The 18,797-nt window shown below is 62.0% G+C and overlaps 1 protein-coding gene across 2 annotated transcripts in view; it reads right to left on the bottom strand.

Annotated features, from left to right (window-relative positions):
• EDEM3 (ER degradation enhancing alpha-mannosidase like protein 3) overlaps window positions 1-17,313 on the bottom strand; it is a 32,420-nt gene extending 15,107 nt beyond the window's left edge. For both annotated transcript variants that reach the window (XM_056109595.1, XM_056109596.1), the window contains exons 1-10: window positions 17,090-17,313; window positions 12,303-12,348; window positions 5,787-5,887; window positions 5,653-5,692; window positions 4,379-4,491; window positions 3,517-3,670; window positions 2,687-2,821; window positions 2,414-2,519; window positions 798-895; window positions 4-129 (exon numbers count right to left, since the gene is read on the bottom strand). In XM_056109595.1, the coding sequence (XP_055965570.1) occupies window positions 4-129; window positions 798-895; window positions 2,414-2,519; window positions 2,687-2,821; window positions 3,517-3,670; window positions 4,379-4,491; window positions 5,653-5,692; window positions 5,787-5,887; window positions 12,303-12,348; window positions 17,090-17,193 (1,023 nt within the window). In that variant the 5' untranslated portion in view covers window positions 17,194-17,313. The remainder of the gene's footprint in view (window positions 1-3; window positions 130-797; window positions 896-2,413; window positions 2,520-2,686; window positions 2,822-3,516; window positions 3,671-4,378; window positions 4,492-5,652; window positions 5,693-5,786; window positions 5,888-12,302; window positions 12,349-17,089) is intronic.
• Between the last annotated feature and the right edge of the window lie 1,484 nt (window positions 17,314-18,797).

Here is an 18,797-nt window from a genome sequence, read left to right as displayed (position 1 = left end):
TACCTGCAGCCCCGGGAAGAAGGCGAGCAGCGAGTCCATCCAGGTGCGCGCGTTGAGCATGGGCTTGTGGATGTGCACGTCCAGCAGCAGTGGCGGCTGGCTGATGTAGCGCATGATGGCGTCGTAGTGCTGCAAGGACGGGGCAGGAGGGGCAGGAAGGGGGACGGTCACCCGCAGCCCCAGCCTGGCTGCCGCCCTCCCGGGGCCAAGACCGTCTGTCCCAAACGCTTCTCCCTGATACTGTTCCCCCACGGTCCTGGCTCCGAGCTGGCCCTGGGCTGGGGTGAGGGGCCCCGCCAGGCTCTGGAGCCAGCACGAGAAATCAGTGGACAACACGCCTGCCGGGCCCGTGACCTGGGCTGTCCCTCGGGTGAGACCCCAGATATCCTGGGGAAGTGTGTGTGTGGGGTGGACGTCCTGCTCTCATGTGCTTCCCCCCACCCCTATAACTCCTAAAACTAGTCTAAGGAGGGGACAGACGCGGGTCTGCGAGGCACAAAGACCCCTCCCTGGGGCACGGGGGGAGAGGGACCCCACATTCGTAGACACTGATCTCACAGTGAAGCGACAGGGGGCCAGGACCTGCTCGGACACTTCCGCAGGACACAGAGGTGAGGCCACCGTGCCCGGCCTTCAAGGCGCGCTGGCACACGGGGCGAAGAGTGAGTGAATCCAACCACAGGTCACTGTGACTGTGCCTCTCACGGGGCCTCAACTGAACACCCGCACGTCGGTGCTCCTTATTATTGACCGAAACGGCAGCTCACCCCCGGCCCCGGAAGAGCCCGCGCGCTCACCGTGTTGAATCTCTCCAGGAAGCTGTCGTCTCCCAGGAGCACGTATGCCTTCAGCAGATACTCGTAGTAGGAGTCGATGCCGGCTCCCACGCCGCTGTCTGAGGGAGACACACAGCCGCCCGTCACACCCACCCGCGGCCCAGGAGGGCGTCCAAGGACCGCGAGGGCACCAGGGCACCGGAGAGAAGGGAGGAGACTCGGCAGGAAACGAGGAGAACCACCACAGGGAGAAACGCCACGTCAGTACAATGGTGCCTTTGTAGGAGAGCTTTGTCTTTTATTAATGCATTTTCTTTAAAAAATAAAAAATAAAAGTGGGGCTGGAGCGATAGCACAGCGGGTAGGGCATTTGCCTTGCACGCAGCCTACCCAGGTTCGATCCCCGTCATCCCATAGGGTCCCCTGAGCACCGCCAGGAGTAATTCCTCAGTGCAGAGCCAGGAGTAACCCTGAGCATCGCCAGGTGGGACCCAAAAAGCAAGATATAAATAAAATAAATAAAAGACCTTGTTTATTTGAAAGCAGGACAAACTGCCACACGTTTTTCCATTTTCTCCCTCTTAGGGGCCACTTCTGGCAGACGGGGCTGGGCCTGAGTAGCTGACGCGGCCAACGGGCTACTGGGGCCTTAACTGGCAGGTCTGGGGAACCCCCGTGATGCCAAGGAGTAAATTCAAGAGCCTGGCACACCTGGACACACTTGAGCCCCATCCCAGCCCTGAAGCATTTTTTTCCCCCCAAAGTTCCTTCGTGGGCACTTGGCGCCCGGGTCAACCACGCCCATGAAATTCCATTCCTTCCTGCTACCCAACAATGCCCTTCTCCGCTCTCCTCCCACTGCCAAAGAAAACAGGATTTCTGCGGACGAGGAACTGTGTAATGAAGGGGAGAAAAACAGGGGCCGGAGCAGCAGGTTGGCAGGCAGGACACTGCCTTGCACGCAGCTGACCTGGGTTCGATCCCCGGCATGCCTGCCTGACAGTCCCCTGAGCACCGCCAGGAGTGATCCCTGAGTGCAGTAAACCCTGAGCTGTGAGCAGCCCCCCAAAAACAAAACAGATAAAAAAAAGAGAGAGAAAGAGAAAGAAAAATAAAATGATAAAAAAATCTCAAATAACTCAATTTTCCGTTATCAAGAGAAAAATATTCTCAGGGGCTGGGCAGACACAACAGCCGGTGACAATTCCCCTGCATGTGGCCAACCCAGGTGTGATCCCTGGCACCGCGGAGGGTCCACAACGAGCACTGCTAGGAGCGACCTTTAAGCACCGCTGGGTGTGGCCCCCAAAAAGCAAAACGAAACAAAAATACTTCCAAGGAGAAAGAAGGAGAAGGGAGGAAAAGAAGGAAGGAGGGAAGGATGGAAGGAAGGACAGACGGAAAGAAGGAAGGAAGGAAAGAAAGGAAGAAAGAAAGGAGAGAGGGCGAGAGGGAGGGGCAGGCAGAAGTGGCGACCCTGTTTCGCCATGACGGGCATCAGCCTGGCGACCGTCCCCTGCGTCCCTGCCGGCCGCTTCCCCGCTGATCCCTCCAGACGCTGCCTGGCAGCGCAGCCCCAAACGCGGACCCGGGAACCGCCGTCCCGTCCCGTCCCGTCCCATCCCCGAGCGTCGCACCTTTGCGCACCCAGTCCCCGGTGTGGATGTTGATGGTCACGCCCACCAGGTTGCTGCTTCTCTGCCGCTTCTCCCAGAGAAAGTCCAGCGCTTTCCTGGCGTACTCCTGAGTGCGAGAGGGGGCGGGAGGGCCCGGGGGTGACACGCGGCCGTGGTGGTCACGGGGCTCGTGGGTGGGCGCCCAGGAAGGCCCAGCCCTGACTGACCCCGAGGCCGGGGCGGGGTTCCCCGGGCCGCCTCCCCGTCCCCGCCCCGGAGGGGCCCGACACTAACCTCGAAGATGGTGGCGCCCGTGAAGCGGCTCAGGGCGGCGAACTCCAGGATGAGGGTCCCGGCGCAGGCCGTGCAGGTGTCCGTCTCGGTGCCCGTGCGGGCCTCCGGCTTCCGGATGCCGAACTTGAGGTTGATCTGCAGGAGGCCGGGGCGCATGGTCAGAGCCGGGGACGCCGGCTCCGGCCTCTGCCTGCTGGCTGGGGGCCACGCCCGACCCGGGGTGCCCAGGGACCGTCGGGGAGCCCAGGCCAGTCCCTCCCGCCGGGCGACACGCGGGGCGGGAGCGAGCACAGACCGCGCCGTGCTCCAGGGCGGGCTCCTTCCCTACGGCAGGTCCCCCGTACGCGCGCATGGCCCTTGATGCAGAGAACAGCGTCTAGTCCTCCCCACGGGGCTCACCCGGCTGCCCACCCACCGAGACCTCAACTCAAGAGTAACAGGAACAAGTGACCCAGTTGGGAGACAGGACGAGACCGGCCGCTCCCCGGGGCCCTCAGAGACTCAGGGGCCGAAGAAGGGTCTTCACTGACATGCTGTGCCCCCGCCCACCCGCCTGCCTCTCCTCTGCAGGTGGCCGCCACGAGCAAGGGCCACCTGCAGGCCCCCCACGGCATGGATGCGCTGGCCCATTCCGGACAAAACCAGGGCACTCGCCGGCCGGCCGGAGCCGCCCTGAGCCTCAAGACCTCCTCGGCCCTGGGGAAACTGAGGCCCGCCGGGTCTGGGGGCCAAGGAGGGCAGGTGACTCCCCGGGGGACAGGGGGCAGGTCTCTCCCGGGGTTCTGGGTGGGGGCAGGTCACTCCCCGGGGCCCAGGGGCCAGCGACTCACCCGGGGGTAGGGGAGGCCGCTGGTGGTGTTGAAGGCAGGCAGCAGCCGGTAGCCCAGCTGCGTGGCCATCCGCAGCAGCTCGCCACTGTACCACTGCATGTGCTCCCCCTTCTCCTTCAGCATCAGCGCCAGCGAGTGGCCGCCCAGGAGGCCCCTGCCCGGAGGACCGTGGTCAGCGCCGGCCGCGCCCCGCCCTGCCCCGCCCTGCTCGTTCGGCCGCGGGATCTTCGGCTGTCATGCTGATGGGGGCCAGCACCAGGGCACAGCGAGGAGGGCGTTAGCCTAGCACGCAGCTCACCCGGGTTCGATCCCCGGCATTCCCTAGGGTCGCCCGAGCACCGCCAGGAGTGATCCCTGAATGCAGAGCCAGGAGTCAGCCCTGAGCATCGCCGGGTGGGACCCAAAAAGCAATCAATCAATCGATCAATCAATAAAGAGTGATGAACCGGGGGCCTGGGCAATAGCACAACGGAGAGGGCGTTGGTCTTGCACGCAGCCGACCCAGGTTCAATCCCCGGCATCCCTTAGGGTCCCCCCCAAGCACCAGCCGGGAGTGATTCCTGAGCACGGCGGTGGGAGTCAGCCCTGAGCATCGCCGGGTGGGACCCAAACCAACCAACAATGATAAACGTGAGAAAGGGGCACACGACTGAGTGTCCCAGCAGGGCCCGGTGGGCACTTCCTGCCCTGCAGGGCACTGGCTACGGCCGATGCACCCTTGGGCTCAGCCCTGTCACTGGACTTCGCCATGTCCAAGCCGCCCTCCCCACCTGTGTGACCTCAAAAGCCAGTAATGGGCCGCCTCAGGCCCAGGGGACGGGAGGGCCGGCGCAGGGGGTGGGTCCCTGTCTCCCCCTCTTACCCCAGGACCCGGATGTTCGTTTCGAAGACCGAGACAACCACGTCATTGTCCAGGTTGACGTCCCGCACGACTTTCCTCACCGCGTCCTCGAATTCTTTGGTTTTATTCAAGACCTGGGGGGTGGGGAGAGCATCATCAGGACAGGACCGAGAGACTGTCACCGAGGAAACAAGCCTCAGGCTGAGGAGATGAGAGCCTATCAGTCACCTCAGGACCGTGTCAGTCACCTCAGAACATCCGTTACCTCAGGGCCACATCAGTCCCCTCAGGACCACGTCAGTCACCTTCAAGATGATGTCAGTCAGGCTCAGGACCGTGTCAGTTACCTCAGGACCATGTCAGTCACCTCAGAACAACAGTTACCTCAGGGCCACATCAGTCCCCTCAGGACCACGTCAGTCACCTCAGGACCACATCAGTTACCTCAGGACCATGTCAGTCACCTCAGAACATCTGTTACCTCAGGGCCATATCAGTCACCTGAGAAACACATCAGTCATTTCAGGATCATGTCAGTCAGCCTCAGAACTGCATCAGTCACCTCAGGACGTCAGTCATCTCAGGACCATGCTATTCACCTCAGGACCACGTCAGTCTCTCAGGACTATTACAAATGGCACAGGCCTAGGTACTGCCCTGAGCAAACCAGAACAGCAGCTGATCCCGAGGCCTCTCTCAGGGCACCGCCCTAAGCCAGCAGACAGGACAGAAGTGCCCGGGAGCCCAGGCGCCCAGTGTCCAAGTTAAAACACCCCAATCCCCCACTCTAGCAGCTGACCCACGGAAGGAGCCCAACGTCACAGGAAGACGAGGGACCCCCTGACCACCTGCCCTGATCCCGGGGTGCCCCTGGGCTCAGCCCCACGTGGGGCCCTCAATCTGGCTCCTACTGTGGCCTTGGCGTGGCCCCGGGCTTGCGACCTGCCACCAAGGTGACAGCACCCACGGGTGTTAACTGCCAGGAGGCCTGGATGGGAGGGTGTTTGCCCTGCACGCAGCCGACCCGGGTTCGATCCCCAGCATCCCCGAGGGTCCTCCGAGCACCGCCAGGAGCGATTCCTCAGTGCTGAGCATCGCCGAGGGGAGCCAAATCCCTAGACACACGATGGCAGTGGATCCGTCTCTCCCCTCTTCGGTCTCTCGGCCCAAGTGGACAGAACCAAGGGTCTGACGGACCTGCTGGACCCCCAGCCCCAGGGCCTCTCGGGACCTGCCACCCGCAGACGCCCTCCCAGACCCTTACGTCTCTCTCAGCCCCTCAGGCCCCGACTTACCACGAGCGTGTCCAAAGAATCGATCAGTGTCAGGGAAAACCTAAGAAACGAGAGGACAGAGTGTCAGAATCGCGGGCAGAGGGCCGGCGTCCCCGGAGCCCACCCCGTGCCCCAGACCCCCGGCCCCCACTCACTTTCCTAAGGCGTCATCCACGTCGCCCCGACTGGGCTCCTGGCCCCGCACGCGGCCGCGGCAGGTCAGAGGCATGAGCTCGTCTGCGGGGTACGCGTGTTCCTGCAGAAGGAGCGGGGGGGGGGGGGACACTTGAGTCACGGGGCCACGGCCACGGAGACGCCACCACGGGGCCCGCCAGGACGCAGCCTGCGGGTGCCCGGGAAGGCTCAGAGCCAGGCGAGTCACTCCCGGGGGAGACGGGACCAACGGTCTGGCCATGATCAGCACCCACACGGGGCAGGAGGGGCGGGAACGCCACACTTCATCATCCATCATCCGCATGGCAGAGGAGAGAAGCGCGGACCCCAGGGCTGGCAGGGCACCGCTGGGCTGCCCAGCCCCCGCTCAGGGCCTGGACCCTGGGAGGCAGGTTCTCGGCAGGGCAGTGCTTGCGGTTTCCAATTTCAGGTTTAACACATATGAACTGTCTTGCTTTGTTTGGGGGGGCCACACCTGGCGATGCTCAGGGCTTCCTCCCGGCTCTGCACTCAGGAATTACTCCTGGTGGTGCTCAGGGGACCCTCGGGGATGCCGGGGATCGAACCCGGGTCAGCCTCATGCCAGGCCAATGCCCTCCCCGCTGTGCTATCTGTCCAGTCCCATGATTCTTCTTATTATTATTGTTAATATTATTATTTTGGTCTTCTGGGTCCAACCCGGTGATGCTCAGGGCTGATTCCCAGCTCTGTGCTCAAGGATCACTCCTGGCAGTGCTCGGGGGACCCTAGGGGATGCCAGAGATCGAACCCGGGTCGGCTGTGTGCAGGGCAAACGCCCTCCCCGCTGGGCTATCGCTCCAGCCCCTATAAACCAGTGGTTTTTGTTTGTTTTTACTGTAGCTGGTTCTCAAAATTCAGGTTGTTATGGAAGGTTCCTTTTCAGAATATGATGATCATATCGTCATTGGTGTGTGTGTGTGTGTATGTGTGTGTGTAATATACTGAGTTTGTGCACAGAATTATGTGGCTTTTATTTATTTATTTATTTAATTCCACATTTTGAGTCCCACCTGGCGATGCTCAGGGCTGACTCCTGGCTCTGCACTCAGGGATCACTCCTGGCGGTGCTCGGGGATCGAACCCGATCTGCTGGGTAAACGCCCTCCCTGCTGTGTTATGGCTCCGGCCAAAAAAATACTTCTGACACTTGTTGGCAAATTCTAAAAAAACCCTCTTCTGGACTGGAGTGATAGCACAGTGGGTAAGGCCAACCCAGGTTCAATCCCTGGCATCCCATAGGGTCCCCCAAGCACCGCCATGGGTGATTCCTGAGTGCATCAGCCAGGAGTCAGCCCTGAGCATCGCCGGGTGGGACCCAAAAAACCAAAAAAAGAAAAAAGAAAAAGAAAACCCTCTCCTAAGCGCAGGGCCTCCAGTTTACGGGCTTGCAAAACATTCCTCATTATTTCAACCCCCGGGAGAAGTTCCCGCTCTGCTTCTGAGGGTTCCGCAAGGTCCGCGCAGCCACAGACACAAACCGTCTTCCGCCAGTTACGAAACCCAAACCCCAAGCCTGTCCGCGTTAAGAAAAACATCAGCAGCCACGGGCAAGAGCAGAACACGCAAATGAGGGAGTTTCGCTCCCCGGATGAAAATACTCGCGGGTCCGGTTTCGAGACGAGAGAGGCGCGGGACTGCCGCGCGGGGGTTAACCCCAGGTGGCACACGCACGCAGAGCCAGGCTGACATACGTGGCAAAACAAACAGCCACGCGGCCCCGGCGCGGCCAGGCTGCCTGCCAAGGTCCCCGCCAGGACGCTCCAGCTTCCGCCTCCGGGCGGGACAGCGAGGCCGGGGCAGGGAGGCGGCCCCACCCCAGCGTCTCACCCGAGACCCTTGGCGGACAGCGAGCGGGACCTGCACCGCCACCCCCCAGGCCCCGCCACAGCCCAGCCCACCCGCCGCCAGCCAGGGGGGCGCCCTTCCCAAAGCCAGGCCGCAGGGCACCGCACAGCCCCGACAGCATCGAACACAGAAGCGCCAGGAGAGAGCCCTGAGCATGGGCAGGTGCGGCCCCCAAACTACCACGCGAGACTCTAAGCCTGACCCCTGAACAAATGCACACCCCTGCGGGAAAAAAAATACAAAACACCGATCCACTACGAAGCTGGTCAAGGGCTGAAGTCCCACCCCTGATCTGATGCGTGTTCTCAGGGTGACACCAACGTCGGACAGAGAACCATGTGCAGGGGCCGGAGAGATGGGGCAGTGGTTAGGGCCCGGGCTCTGAACACCGCCAGCAGTGGCCCCAAAGCCAACAGAAAAAAAAAAACCAAACAGGGGGCTGGAGCGATAGCACAGCAGGGAGGGCGTTGGCCTTGCACGCGGCCGACCCGGGTTCGATTCCCAGCATCCCATGGGGTCCCCTGAGCACCACCAGGAGTGATTCTTTGAGCGCAGAGCCAGGAGCCAGCCCTGAGCATCGCTGGATTGACAGAGACAGACAGACAGATAAGGGCAGTAGTGATAGCACAGCAGGAAGGGCATTGGCCTGGCACGCGGCCGACCCGGGTTCGATCCCCGGCATTCCCTAGGGTCCCCGAGTACCACCAGGAGTGATTCCCAAGTGCAGAGCCCGGAGTCAGCCCTGAGCATCGCTGGGTGGGACCCAAAAAGCAAAAAAACCAAAAACAAAACAAAAAAACCCCAAACACTTACCAAAAGGAAAAGAAAAAGGGAACAGAAAGGCACATTCGCCCAAGGAGGGCAAGGGACAGGGCTGGGCTCTGTGGCCGGGGCTGACCGCCCGTTTTCGGGAGATGCAGGTGCCAGGGCAGCCGCGGAGAGGACACTCTCCTACTCCCCCCGCCCCCAGACCCCGACCACCGGGCACCAGCACGGAAGGTCTGTCCCCACGCAGCAGCCGCCCCCGGCAGTCGGGTACCCGGAGTCCACGCGCGGGTGACCACAGGAGCAAGCATCCTGGTGAGAGCAGGGAGCAGTGACGGGCCACGGGCTGGCCGGCCACCCATCTTTCCTGCTTTCTGGGTTCTGGGCCACACCCGGCAATGCTCAGGGCTGACTCCCGGCTCTGCACTCAGGAATCACTCCTGGCAGTGCTCGGGGGACCCTAGGGGATGCCGGGAATCGAACCCGGATCGGCCATGTGCCAGGCCTTCCCTGCTGGGCTATCTCCCTGGCCCGGAACGGTGCAGACCAAGCCTTTGGGGGGAACTCCCGTGGCCGGGAACGGTGAAGACTCTGGGCCGACTGGCAGGGGGCAGGTGACCAGCGAGGGGACCCAGCTCTGCTCTGGGGAGCCCAGACAGGCCTGAGACACGTCGGGTGTGTCTGGCTGCAGACGGCACGGCTGGGCCGTCCCGGGGATGGTTCTGGGGAACCCACCCCGGGCGTCCTGCAAATAGGGTGACTCGCCGGGGGCCGGGTCTGGAGGGAGGAAGAGGCTCCCAGAGGTTGTTCCCGCTGAACAACTCAGGGTGATTCACAGGAGCCCAAGAGCACAAGGCACAACTCATCACCCCAACAGACGCGGGCGGGCGGGGCTGGACCGGGAGCCACAAGGAGGCAGCTTCAGGAGGACAGCGAGAGCCCTGGACGAGAAGGCGGGCCGGGACACGAGGGGCTGCCTGTGCCCCGACACACACCCCAACCTGAGCCCCGTGAACTGCCTGGCCTCGGGCTCCCCGGCAGCGGGAAGGGCGCTGGCCGACCTGGGTTCGATCCCCACGGCCGTCTCTGTCCCCTGAGCCCACCAGGAGTGCGTGAGCCCTGAGCCTCACTGTGGGTGCCGTGTCCCCTCCCCCCAAAAGGACCCTGGAATCTGGATGTTTAGGCCCAAGAGGAGGAAACAAGAGAGACTAGTAACAGACCCTGCGGGCAGTTAACTGTTCCTCCTTGGTGAACACAGTTATTCTGGTTTAAATTCAGGAGAGAGGGGCTGGAGCCATAGCACAGCGAGGAGGGCGTTCGCCTTGTACACGGCCGACCTGGGTTCGATTCCCAGCATCCCATAGGGTCCCCCGAGCACCTCCAGGAGTAATTCCTGAGTGCAGAGCCGGGAGTCAGCCCTGAGCATCGCCAAGTGTGATCCAAAAAGGAAAAAAAAAATCAGGAGGGAAGGGGGTGGGGTTGGAGCGATAGCACAGCAGGGAGAGCGTTTGCCTGGCACGTGGCCAACCCGGGTTCGATCCCCGGCATCCCACAGGGTCCCCCGAGCACCGCCAGGAGTGATTCCTGCGTGCAGAGCCAGGAGTAACCTCTGTGCATTGCCAGGTGGGACCCAAAAAGCAAAACAAAAGAGAAAAATAAAAATAGATGCATCTGGGGGACGGAGTGATAGCACAGTGGGAAGGGCGTTTGCTTTGCACGTGGCAGACCCAGGTTCGAACCCCGGCATCCCATTAGGGTCCCCCGAGCACCACCAGGAGTGATCCCTGAGTGCAGAGCCAGGAGTCAGCCCTGAGCATCACCGGGTGGGACCTAACACACACACAGTAAAAAATAAGAAACAAATTAACGCAGGAGGGAAAGGACACCTCCCCAACAGACGGAGCTGAAACAACTGGCTACTCCCATACGAAGAAAAATCATCCTGGACGTCAGAGTCTACCTGGCGGTGCTCGGGGGACCCTATGGGATGCCCGGGATTGAACCCGGGTCGGCCGCGTGCCAGGCCGACGCCCTCCCCGCTGTGCTCTTATATGGGCCCCCGATTCAGCTTTCTGACATCTTATCCAGCTGGCGAGAGCAAAGTGGGCTCTCGTGGGCGGGTGCAGGTGTGAGGGTGCAGGGAAGGTCACGACACCATCAGGCCAAGCTCTGCAAAATGACACTTTCCCCCAAAAATGAATGGGCCGGGGATTAAGTCCGGATTCTGAAAGAAATACACTCGGCTGGGTGAATGGTTGAGGTCTTACAAAATCAAATGAAGAATGTGTTTCCCTGTGATTTTAGAATGCCCAGAACTTCATCTTCAAAACACCCTGCGGAACTATGTGTGTGTATTCTTAGAAAAAGGACAACCAAAATGGGACCGAGAACCAAATAATGAAACAAGCTTAAAAAGACCAAAAGAAAAAAAGAAAGAAAAACCCACAAAGATGAGGTGCTTTAGGGGTTCATCGAGACACTGCTGACACCTGATTCAGACCAAAAAAAAAACAAAAAAACAACGGGACTCTGGGGCCAGCCAACCCTGAAAAGCAGAACCAGCCAAAGGCAGAGCCACACCGGACTGCCAGCCCCACGCTACAGGCCTGAGTCAGGAGGAAACCCGCCGGGACACGTTCTAAACGCCGAAACAGAGAAGAATGACAACTTCTTGAAATGACACAAATTCACCTGTGTAAAATTTCCTTCCTCGGGGCTGGAGCGAGAGCACAGCAGGGAAGTCGTTTGCCTGGCACACGGCCAACTTGGGTTCGATCCCCGGCATCCCCCAGGGTCCCCCGAGCACCGCCAGGAGTGATTCCTGAGTGCCGAGCCAGGAGTCAGCCCTGAGCATCGCCGGGTGGGACCCAAAAAGCAACTGTCACTGTCACTGTCCTCCCGTTGTTCATCGATTTACTCAACCGTGCCCAGTAACGTCTCCATTGTGAGACTTCTTGTTACTGTGGTTTGGCATATGGAAGACGTCACGGGGAGCTTGCCAGCCTCTGCCCTGCGGGCGAAATACTCTAGGTGGCTTGCTGGGATCTCTGAGAGGGATGGAGGAATTGAACCCGGGTCAGTTGGGTTGGCCACGTGCAAGGTAAACGCCCTACCACTATGCTATCGCTCCAGCCCCAAAACCAAAAAAATAAAAAAAACTTCCTTCCTCTAAAATTGGCTCTCCCATGCTCAAAAAAAAAAAAAAATCCCTATTGAATTTTAAATTGTGCTAAAACACATGATACTATTTATAGTTTCTGTTTTGGCTTGTTTTTTGCTTGTTTCCGAGGACAGCCCCAGCACAGTGCTCGGGGAGCCAGTGCGGGGACAGGAGTCCCATCTCCCACCTCCAAGTGCCCGCCCTCTCAGGCCCCGGCGGCAACCGTTTTGAAACCTAAGTTCGGTGGCATTAAGGACACTCGCGTGACTGTGCGAGAGAGTTGCTTTGCACAGCTGAGAGACTTCCCGCGCCGGTTAATAATAACAGCCTTAATCTGGGCGCGACACAGTTCCAGCCAAAGTCCACTCCGGGCTCGGAGCAGGGACAGGAGGGCGCGGCCAGTTCTGGGGCCACAGGGGCCTCTTCCTGGGTCAGGTCGCACTGGAAATGGTTTGCCCAGGTTGACACCATGATCCCCAACTGCAGACGACACTCAAACAGTCTTGACAGCATCCGAAGGAAACTGTCCCGGGATCGGATTCAACTGACTCCTGACTATCCCGGACTCATCTTCCCCCCGACGCTCTCCCGGGAACGTTCCATCAGCTGTGCCGTGACGCGTGTGGTAGTGACGCCGGCGGCCCCAACGTGCACACACAGGAGCTGTCACACAAAACAGGGCGGCAGGGGGCAGCGCCCGACTTACCATGTAGTTCCCGAAAGCGTGATCGAACATTTCCAGGACTTGATTCCTGTGTTGAGAGCAGAAATGGAGGGAAACATTAAGAATGTTTGGTTTGTTGCCTTTCACACAACTAGGAGGACTTTAGGAAAAGGCCCCAGACTGGAAACCACCACAGCAGGCAGCAGGGGGCCGCGTGTGTGCGGGGAAGTGTTGTGTGTGAGGATGTGTGAGGGATGTTTGCGGGGATGTGTGTGTGTGTGTGAATGTGTGTGGGGATGGGATATGGAAGTGTGTGAACGTGTGTGAGAAATGTGAACGTGTGTGGGGATGTGCGTGTATGTGACTGTGTGCAGGGATGTGTGTGAGTGAATGTGTGTGATTGTGTGCAGGGGTGTGTGAACATGTGTGTGATGTGTGTGGATATGTGAGGGGATGTGTGTGATTTTTGCAGGAGTGGGTGTGTGAATATGTGTGAGATGTGTGTGAGGATGTGTGTAGGGATGGGCACAGGGATGTATGCTTGTGAATGAGTGAGGGATGTGTGTGGAGATATATGAGTGTGTGTGGATGTGTGTGAGAGGATGTGTGAGGGGATGTGTGAGGGGATGTGTGAGGGGTTGTGAGGGGATATGTGAGGGGATATGTGAGGGGATGTGTGAGGGGATGTGTGAGGGGTGTGTGAGGGGATGTGTGAGGGGATGTGTGAGGGGATGTGTGAGGGTGTGTGAGGGTGTGTGAGGGGATGTGTGAGGGTGTGTGAGGGGATGTGAGGGAATGTGTGAGGAGATGTGTGAGGAGATGTGTGAGGCGTATGTGAGGGCATGTGTGAGGGGGATGTGTGAGGGGTGTGTGAGGGGATGTGTGAGGGGTGTGTGACGGGTGTGTGAGGGGTTGTGTGAGGAGTGTGTGAGGGGATGTGTGATGGGTGTGTGAGGGGTGTGTGAGGGAATGTGTGAGAGGATGTGTGAGGGGTGTGTGAGGGGATGTGTGAGGGGATGTATGAGGGGTGTGTGAGGGGATGTGTGATGGGTGTGTGAGGGGTGTGTGAGGGAATGTGTGAGAGGATGTGTGAGGGGTGTGTGAGGGGATGTGTGAGGGGATGTATGAGGGGTGTGTGAGGGGATGTGTGAGGGGTGTGTGAGGGAATGTGTGAGAGGATGTGTGAGGGATGTGTGAGGGGATGAGGGGTGTGTGAGGGGATGTGTGAGGGGATGTGTGAGGGGATGAGGGGTGTGTGAGGGGATGTGTGAGAGGATGTGTGAGGGGTGTGTGAGGGGATGTGTGAGGGGATGTGTGAGGGGATGTGTGAGGGTGTGTGAGGGGATGTGAGGGAATGTGTGAAGAGATGTGTGAGGAGATGTGTGAGGGGTATGTGAGGGCATGTGTGAGGGGATGTGTGAGGGGTGTGTGAGGGGTGTGTGATGGGTGTGTGAGGGGTTGTGTGAGGCGTGTGTGAGGGGATGTGTGAGGGATGTGTGAGGGGTGTGTGAGGGGTCTGTGAGGAGATATGTGAGGGGTGTGTGAGGGGATGTGTGAGGGGATGTGTGAGGGGTGTGTGAGGGGTGTGTGTGGAGTGTGTGGGGGTGTGTGAGGGGATGTGTGAGGGATGTGTGAGGGATGTGTGAGGGGTGTGTGATGGGTGTGTGAGGGGATGTGTGAGGGGATGTATGAGGGGCGTGTGAGGAGATGTGTGAGGGGATGTGTGAGGGGTGTGTGTGCAGGGATGCACGTGTGTGGACGTGTGCGGGGGTCTTGCCCGGGTCCACCCCAGAGCCTCAGGGAACGCACCTCAGCACACACCCGACCTCGCCCAGCTCAGCGCCCATTTGCTAACAGGGTCCCACGTCCAAGGCGTGTGCTGTCTGCAACCTGCCCTGTCGAACGCCTCCCAGGTGGTCTCCCAGCACGGAGCATGGCTGGACGGACACCCCATGGCCCCCAGAAAGCCAGCTGGGGCCTCTAACTCCTCAAAGAACCGGCGGCCGGAGAGGACGGTCTCCCTGCAAGCCGGGATCCCGCTCTCAACGCCGGCCACGGCCACGCCGGCGACCTCTCCAAGTGCCGAGTTTGGAACCAGAGTTTAGGCCCCAACCACGCGAGCCGGGCCCGGTCTACACCCAGGCAAACGGCTCCCAGCCAAGGCACACGCTGCCCCAGCGTCTGAGTGACCATCTGCCTCCCCGGTCCCCAGCACTTGCCTCGACAATGAAGCACGTGCCAAGGGCCGGGGGCAGAGCGCCCGCCTGGCACCAGTGAAGGCCCCCGCACTGCACAAAATTGCTCTCAACGCTCAAGGCAGAGGCCGGCCACCATTTTTGTTTGGCTTCTTGCAATCCTGCCACGGTCACAAAAAAGGGAATTCTGGGCCTGGGGAGGCGGCTCGGGGCAGAGTACCCAACTGGCATGCGCGAGGCCCTGGGTTCGGTCCCCAGCGCCACCCATGTAGGCACGGACCATGGGACATTGGGGACCAGGGACAGGGCTGGGCGGTCCTGACCAAACACCCCCCACAGGTGTCAAACCCTGACAACATCTGAGTAGTAACAACCCCTTAAAAACAGCCCGTCATCCAAGGTGGGCCGAGTAGGGCGTCCACATCACCCCACTGGGCTCTGTGCTCAGGGCTGACTCCTGGCTCTATGCTCAGGAATCACTCCTGGCTCAGTGCTCAGGGCTGACTCCCGGCTCTGTGCTCGGGACTAGCTCCTGGCTCTGTGCATGGGGCTGACTCCCAGCTCTGTGCTCGGGGCTCACTCCTGGCTCTGTGTTCAGGGCTGACTCCCGGCTCTGTGCTCAGGGCTCAGGGCTCACTCCTGGCTCTGTGCTCGGGCAGGGGTGTCCCTAAGCAGAGCCTTAAGGGGATGGATCCTGGGCCCTCTCGACCGTGCTCTGGCTCCAGCTCCTGCTGTGATTTAGAGAGCAGGAGGCGCGTGACCAGGATCTCCTCCGACCGTGACACCATGTCACCACGTCCCCGCGCCAGCAGGCGGGCGGGCGGGCGCGTCCCCTGTGGCTGGAGCAGCTGCTGCCCCATTCGCCACGGCCCCTTATCGCGTCGGGCCTGGGAGGGAGGGAGGGAGGGAGGGGGAAGGGCCGGGCGTGTCCCGCCTTATTATTTTCTTAATCATAAGTCATTATTTGGGCTTGGGAAAGTCAGAGGCGCAGGTGAAGGCCGTGAGTCAGAGGTCTGGTTCCCGCAGGCGCCAGGGCCGGCGGCGGCCACTGTCTGGCCCACAGCCCCGGACCCTGCTCGGGGCCGACACGCGGAAATCTTCCTCCGAGTCTAGGGGCTGGAGTGAGAGCACCACGGGGAGGACGTTGGCCTGGCACAGGGCAGACCCGGGTTCGATCCCGGGCATCCCCTAGGGTCCCCCGAGCACCGCCAGGAGTGATTCCTGAGTGCGGAGCCGGGAGTGATCCCTGAGCATTGCCGGGTGGGACCCAAAAAGACACACACACACACACACACACACACACACACACACACACACACCAGCCGACCCAGGTTCGATCCCCAGCATCCCCTAGGGGCCCCCAAGCACCGCCAGGAGTGATCCCTGAGCACTGCCGGGTGGGACCCAAAAAGCAATAAAAAGAAACTCGATTTCTTTTTCTCTCTCCATCCTTGCTGGGTTTCTCCACCGGCCTCCCACCCCTTCCTGCACCACCCCCGAGGAGGACCCGGCCTGGGCCCGGGGGGAAAATCCCTGGGGGCCACCCTGATGTCCACCCAGACAGTGCCCGGGGTCCCTGCATGACCCCTACCCCTGCCAGCTTTTAGCCCGGGGGTCCCATGCACGACCCCTACCCCTGCCAGCTTGCAACCTGGGGGTCCCGGTAGGACCCCTGCCCTGCCCGCCTGCAGCCTGGGGGTCCCGTGCACGACCCCTACCCCTGCCAGCTTTTAGTCCAGAGGTCCCGTGCATGACCCCTACCCCTGCCAGCTTGCACCCTGGGGGTCCCGGCAGGACCCCTGCCCTGCCCGCCTGCAGCCTGGGGGTCCCGTGCATGACCGCTACCCCTGCCAGCTTTCAGCCCGAGGGTCCCATGCACGACCCCTACCCCTGCCAGCTTGCAACCTGGGGGTCCCCGTAGGACCCCTGCCCTGCCCACCTGCAGCCTGGGGGTCCCGTGCACGACCCCTACCCCTGCCAGCTTTTAGCCTGGGGGTCCCATGCCCGACCCCTACCCCTGCCAACTTGGAGCCTGGGAGTCCCGTGCCCGACCCCTACCCCTGCCAGCTTTTAGTCCAGAGGTCCCGTGCATGACCCCAGCCCCTGCCAGCTTGCACCCTGGGGGTCCCGGCAGGACCCCTGCCCTGCCCGCCTGCAGCCTGGGGGTCCCGTGCATGACCTCTACCCCTGCCAGCTTTCAGCCCGAGGGTCCCTTGCATGACCCCTACCCCTGCCAATTTGCAGCCTGGGGGTCCCGTGCCCGACCCCTGCCCTGCCCGCCTGCAGCCTGGGGTGTCCCGCGCGGGGGTCCCGTGCGGGGTCGCTGGGGGTCCAGGGGATCTCGAAGGGGATCTCGTACGGGGGTGGGGGGTCACGGGGTCGCGGGGTCCCCGCGGGGTCGGGATCGCGGGTCGAATCGGGGGTCGCCGTCGCCGTCGCCGAGCGGCAGGACCGCGGGGTCGTCGCAAGGGGTCCCGCGCAGGGTCAGGGGTCGCGGGGTCGGGGGTCGCGGGGGTCCCTGCCGGGGACGGGGGCGCGGGGAGGCAGGACCGCGGCGTCCCGGCGCGCTCCCGGGCGGGCTCCGGGCGGGGTCGGGGGTCGGGGGGTCGGGGGTCAGGGGTCGGGGTCGCTCACCCGAGCCGCCGCCGCTCCTCGCGGCCCATGGGCGCCGCCCCGGCCAGCAGGCAGAGCGCGGCCAGCAGGCGCCAGGGCCGCGGGGCCCCGCGGGGCGCGCTCATGCCCGACGCTCACGCCCGGCCGCGGGGACACATCTCCGGGTCGGGTCGGGCCGGGCCGGGTCGGTGCCGGGCGCGAGCCGAACCGCCGCCGCCGCCGCCGCCCTCCGCGCGCCGCCCCACTTCCGCCGTCGTCGCCCGGGAGACCGCCCCGCCCCTTCCGGCCGGCCGGCCAATGGCGCGTCCCGCCGCCGCTTCCGCTCGCTCGCCATTGGCCGGCGGCCGGGCGACGTGGCCGGGGGGACGGGGCGCGTGCCGGGGCCGGCCTCCGCAGGCCCGGGGACTACGAGTCCCGGCGTGCACCGCGGCCGCCCGGCGCCGCCCGCGGAGCGCCGGCCCGGCGCACTGCATGCTGGGACTTGTAGTCTTCGCGCTCGCGCCGCTCTCAGCGGGTCCTGGGCGCCTTCCGCGCGGGTCCCTGCCCGGGGGGGTCCACCCCCAGGCCCTCGGGGCCGGACTCACAGCCACCCCCACCCCTTAGTGTCAGTGTCGGTGCCTCCCTCGACCCCCTCCCGCAGGGAGCTAGCTAAGCGACCCCCAGGTGAGACCCCCCCCGCCTCCACTTTTGCACACGTGGACCAGACGCCTGGGGGAGGGAGGTGGCCAGCCGGGTCCTGTCCACGCCCTGTGCACCCAGCCTGGCCGCCCTGCAGCCCCGCCGCGCCCCCCGGGTGGGGGAAGGGGCGTGGGGGGGCGCGTGCACGGGAGGGCGCCGAGGGCCGGGCGCTGGCCAGTGGGGAGGCGACACGTGGTCGTCCTTGCGTGGCCCTGGGGGCTGGGGGTGGCCTCCCCGGCCTCCGTGACGCTCTGAGCTCGCTGCCTGCAGGCTTGGCACCTCGCCGGGCCCGTGCCCCGCTGCAGACAGACCACCGGGAACCAGCTGGCAAGGTGCAGCCTACCCCTGGCGTCTCCTTTGCACATCAAGGCTAGTTTTGGGGTTTTTTTTGTTCCTTTTTTTTCCTTTTTTCTGCTGCCTTTGCACTGGTTTCTGGGCTGGCATCCTCCAGACGGGGCTGTCCCTGCACCAGTGTCCGACCTGATGTAGACATCAAACTACATGCAGATGATGCAGACCCTCCCCAAACCCTCACAGCCCTGTGCTCAGGTGAAGCCCCCCACCAGAGAAGTTGGTCTGACCTGTGCTCACAAATGCCTCGAACGCCTCAAATCCCATCAGCCTGGCTTCCTTTCTGCTCCCAGCCAGCCCTTCCCCGGCTCCCAGACTCTTCCTCTGCCCTTGTCTGTCTCCCCAACTCTCCCTTCCTTTCCTTCCCCGCACCCCGAAATATCTTAGGGACCCCTTAGATCATTGCTCCACCCCTGAATTTTTTCCTTGTTTTCTTTTGCTTTTTGGGGTCCCACCCGGCGATGCTCAGGGCTGACTCCCGGCTCTGCACTCAGGGATCACTCCTGGCGGTGCTTGGGGGACCCAATGGGATGCCGGGGATCAAACCCGGGTCGGCCGCGTGCCAGGCAGACGCCCTCCCCGCTGTGCTATTGCTCCAGCTCATTTTCTTTTTTTCCCTTCCTTCCTTCCTTTCTTTTTCCTTCTCTCTCTCTCTCTTTCTTTCTTTCTTTCTTTCTTTCTTTCTTTCTTTCTGATTGGG

Source organism: Sorex fumeus, unplaced genomic scaffold, assembly GCF_029834395.1.
Source record: "Sorex fumeus unplaced genomic scaffold, SorFum_2.1 ptg000317l, whole genome shotgun sequence".
NCBI lineage: Eukaryota > Metazoa > Chordata > Mammalia > Eulipotyphla > Soricidae > Sorex > Sorex fumeus.
Note: the sequence above shows the minus strand (reverse complement) of the source record. Positions and strands in the feature narration are given on the sequence as shown.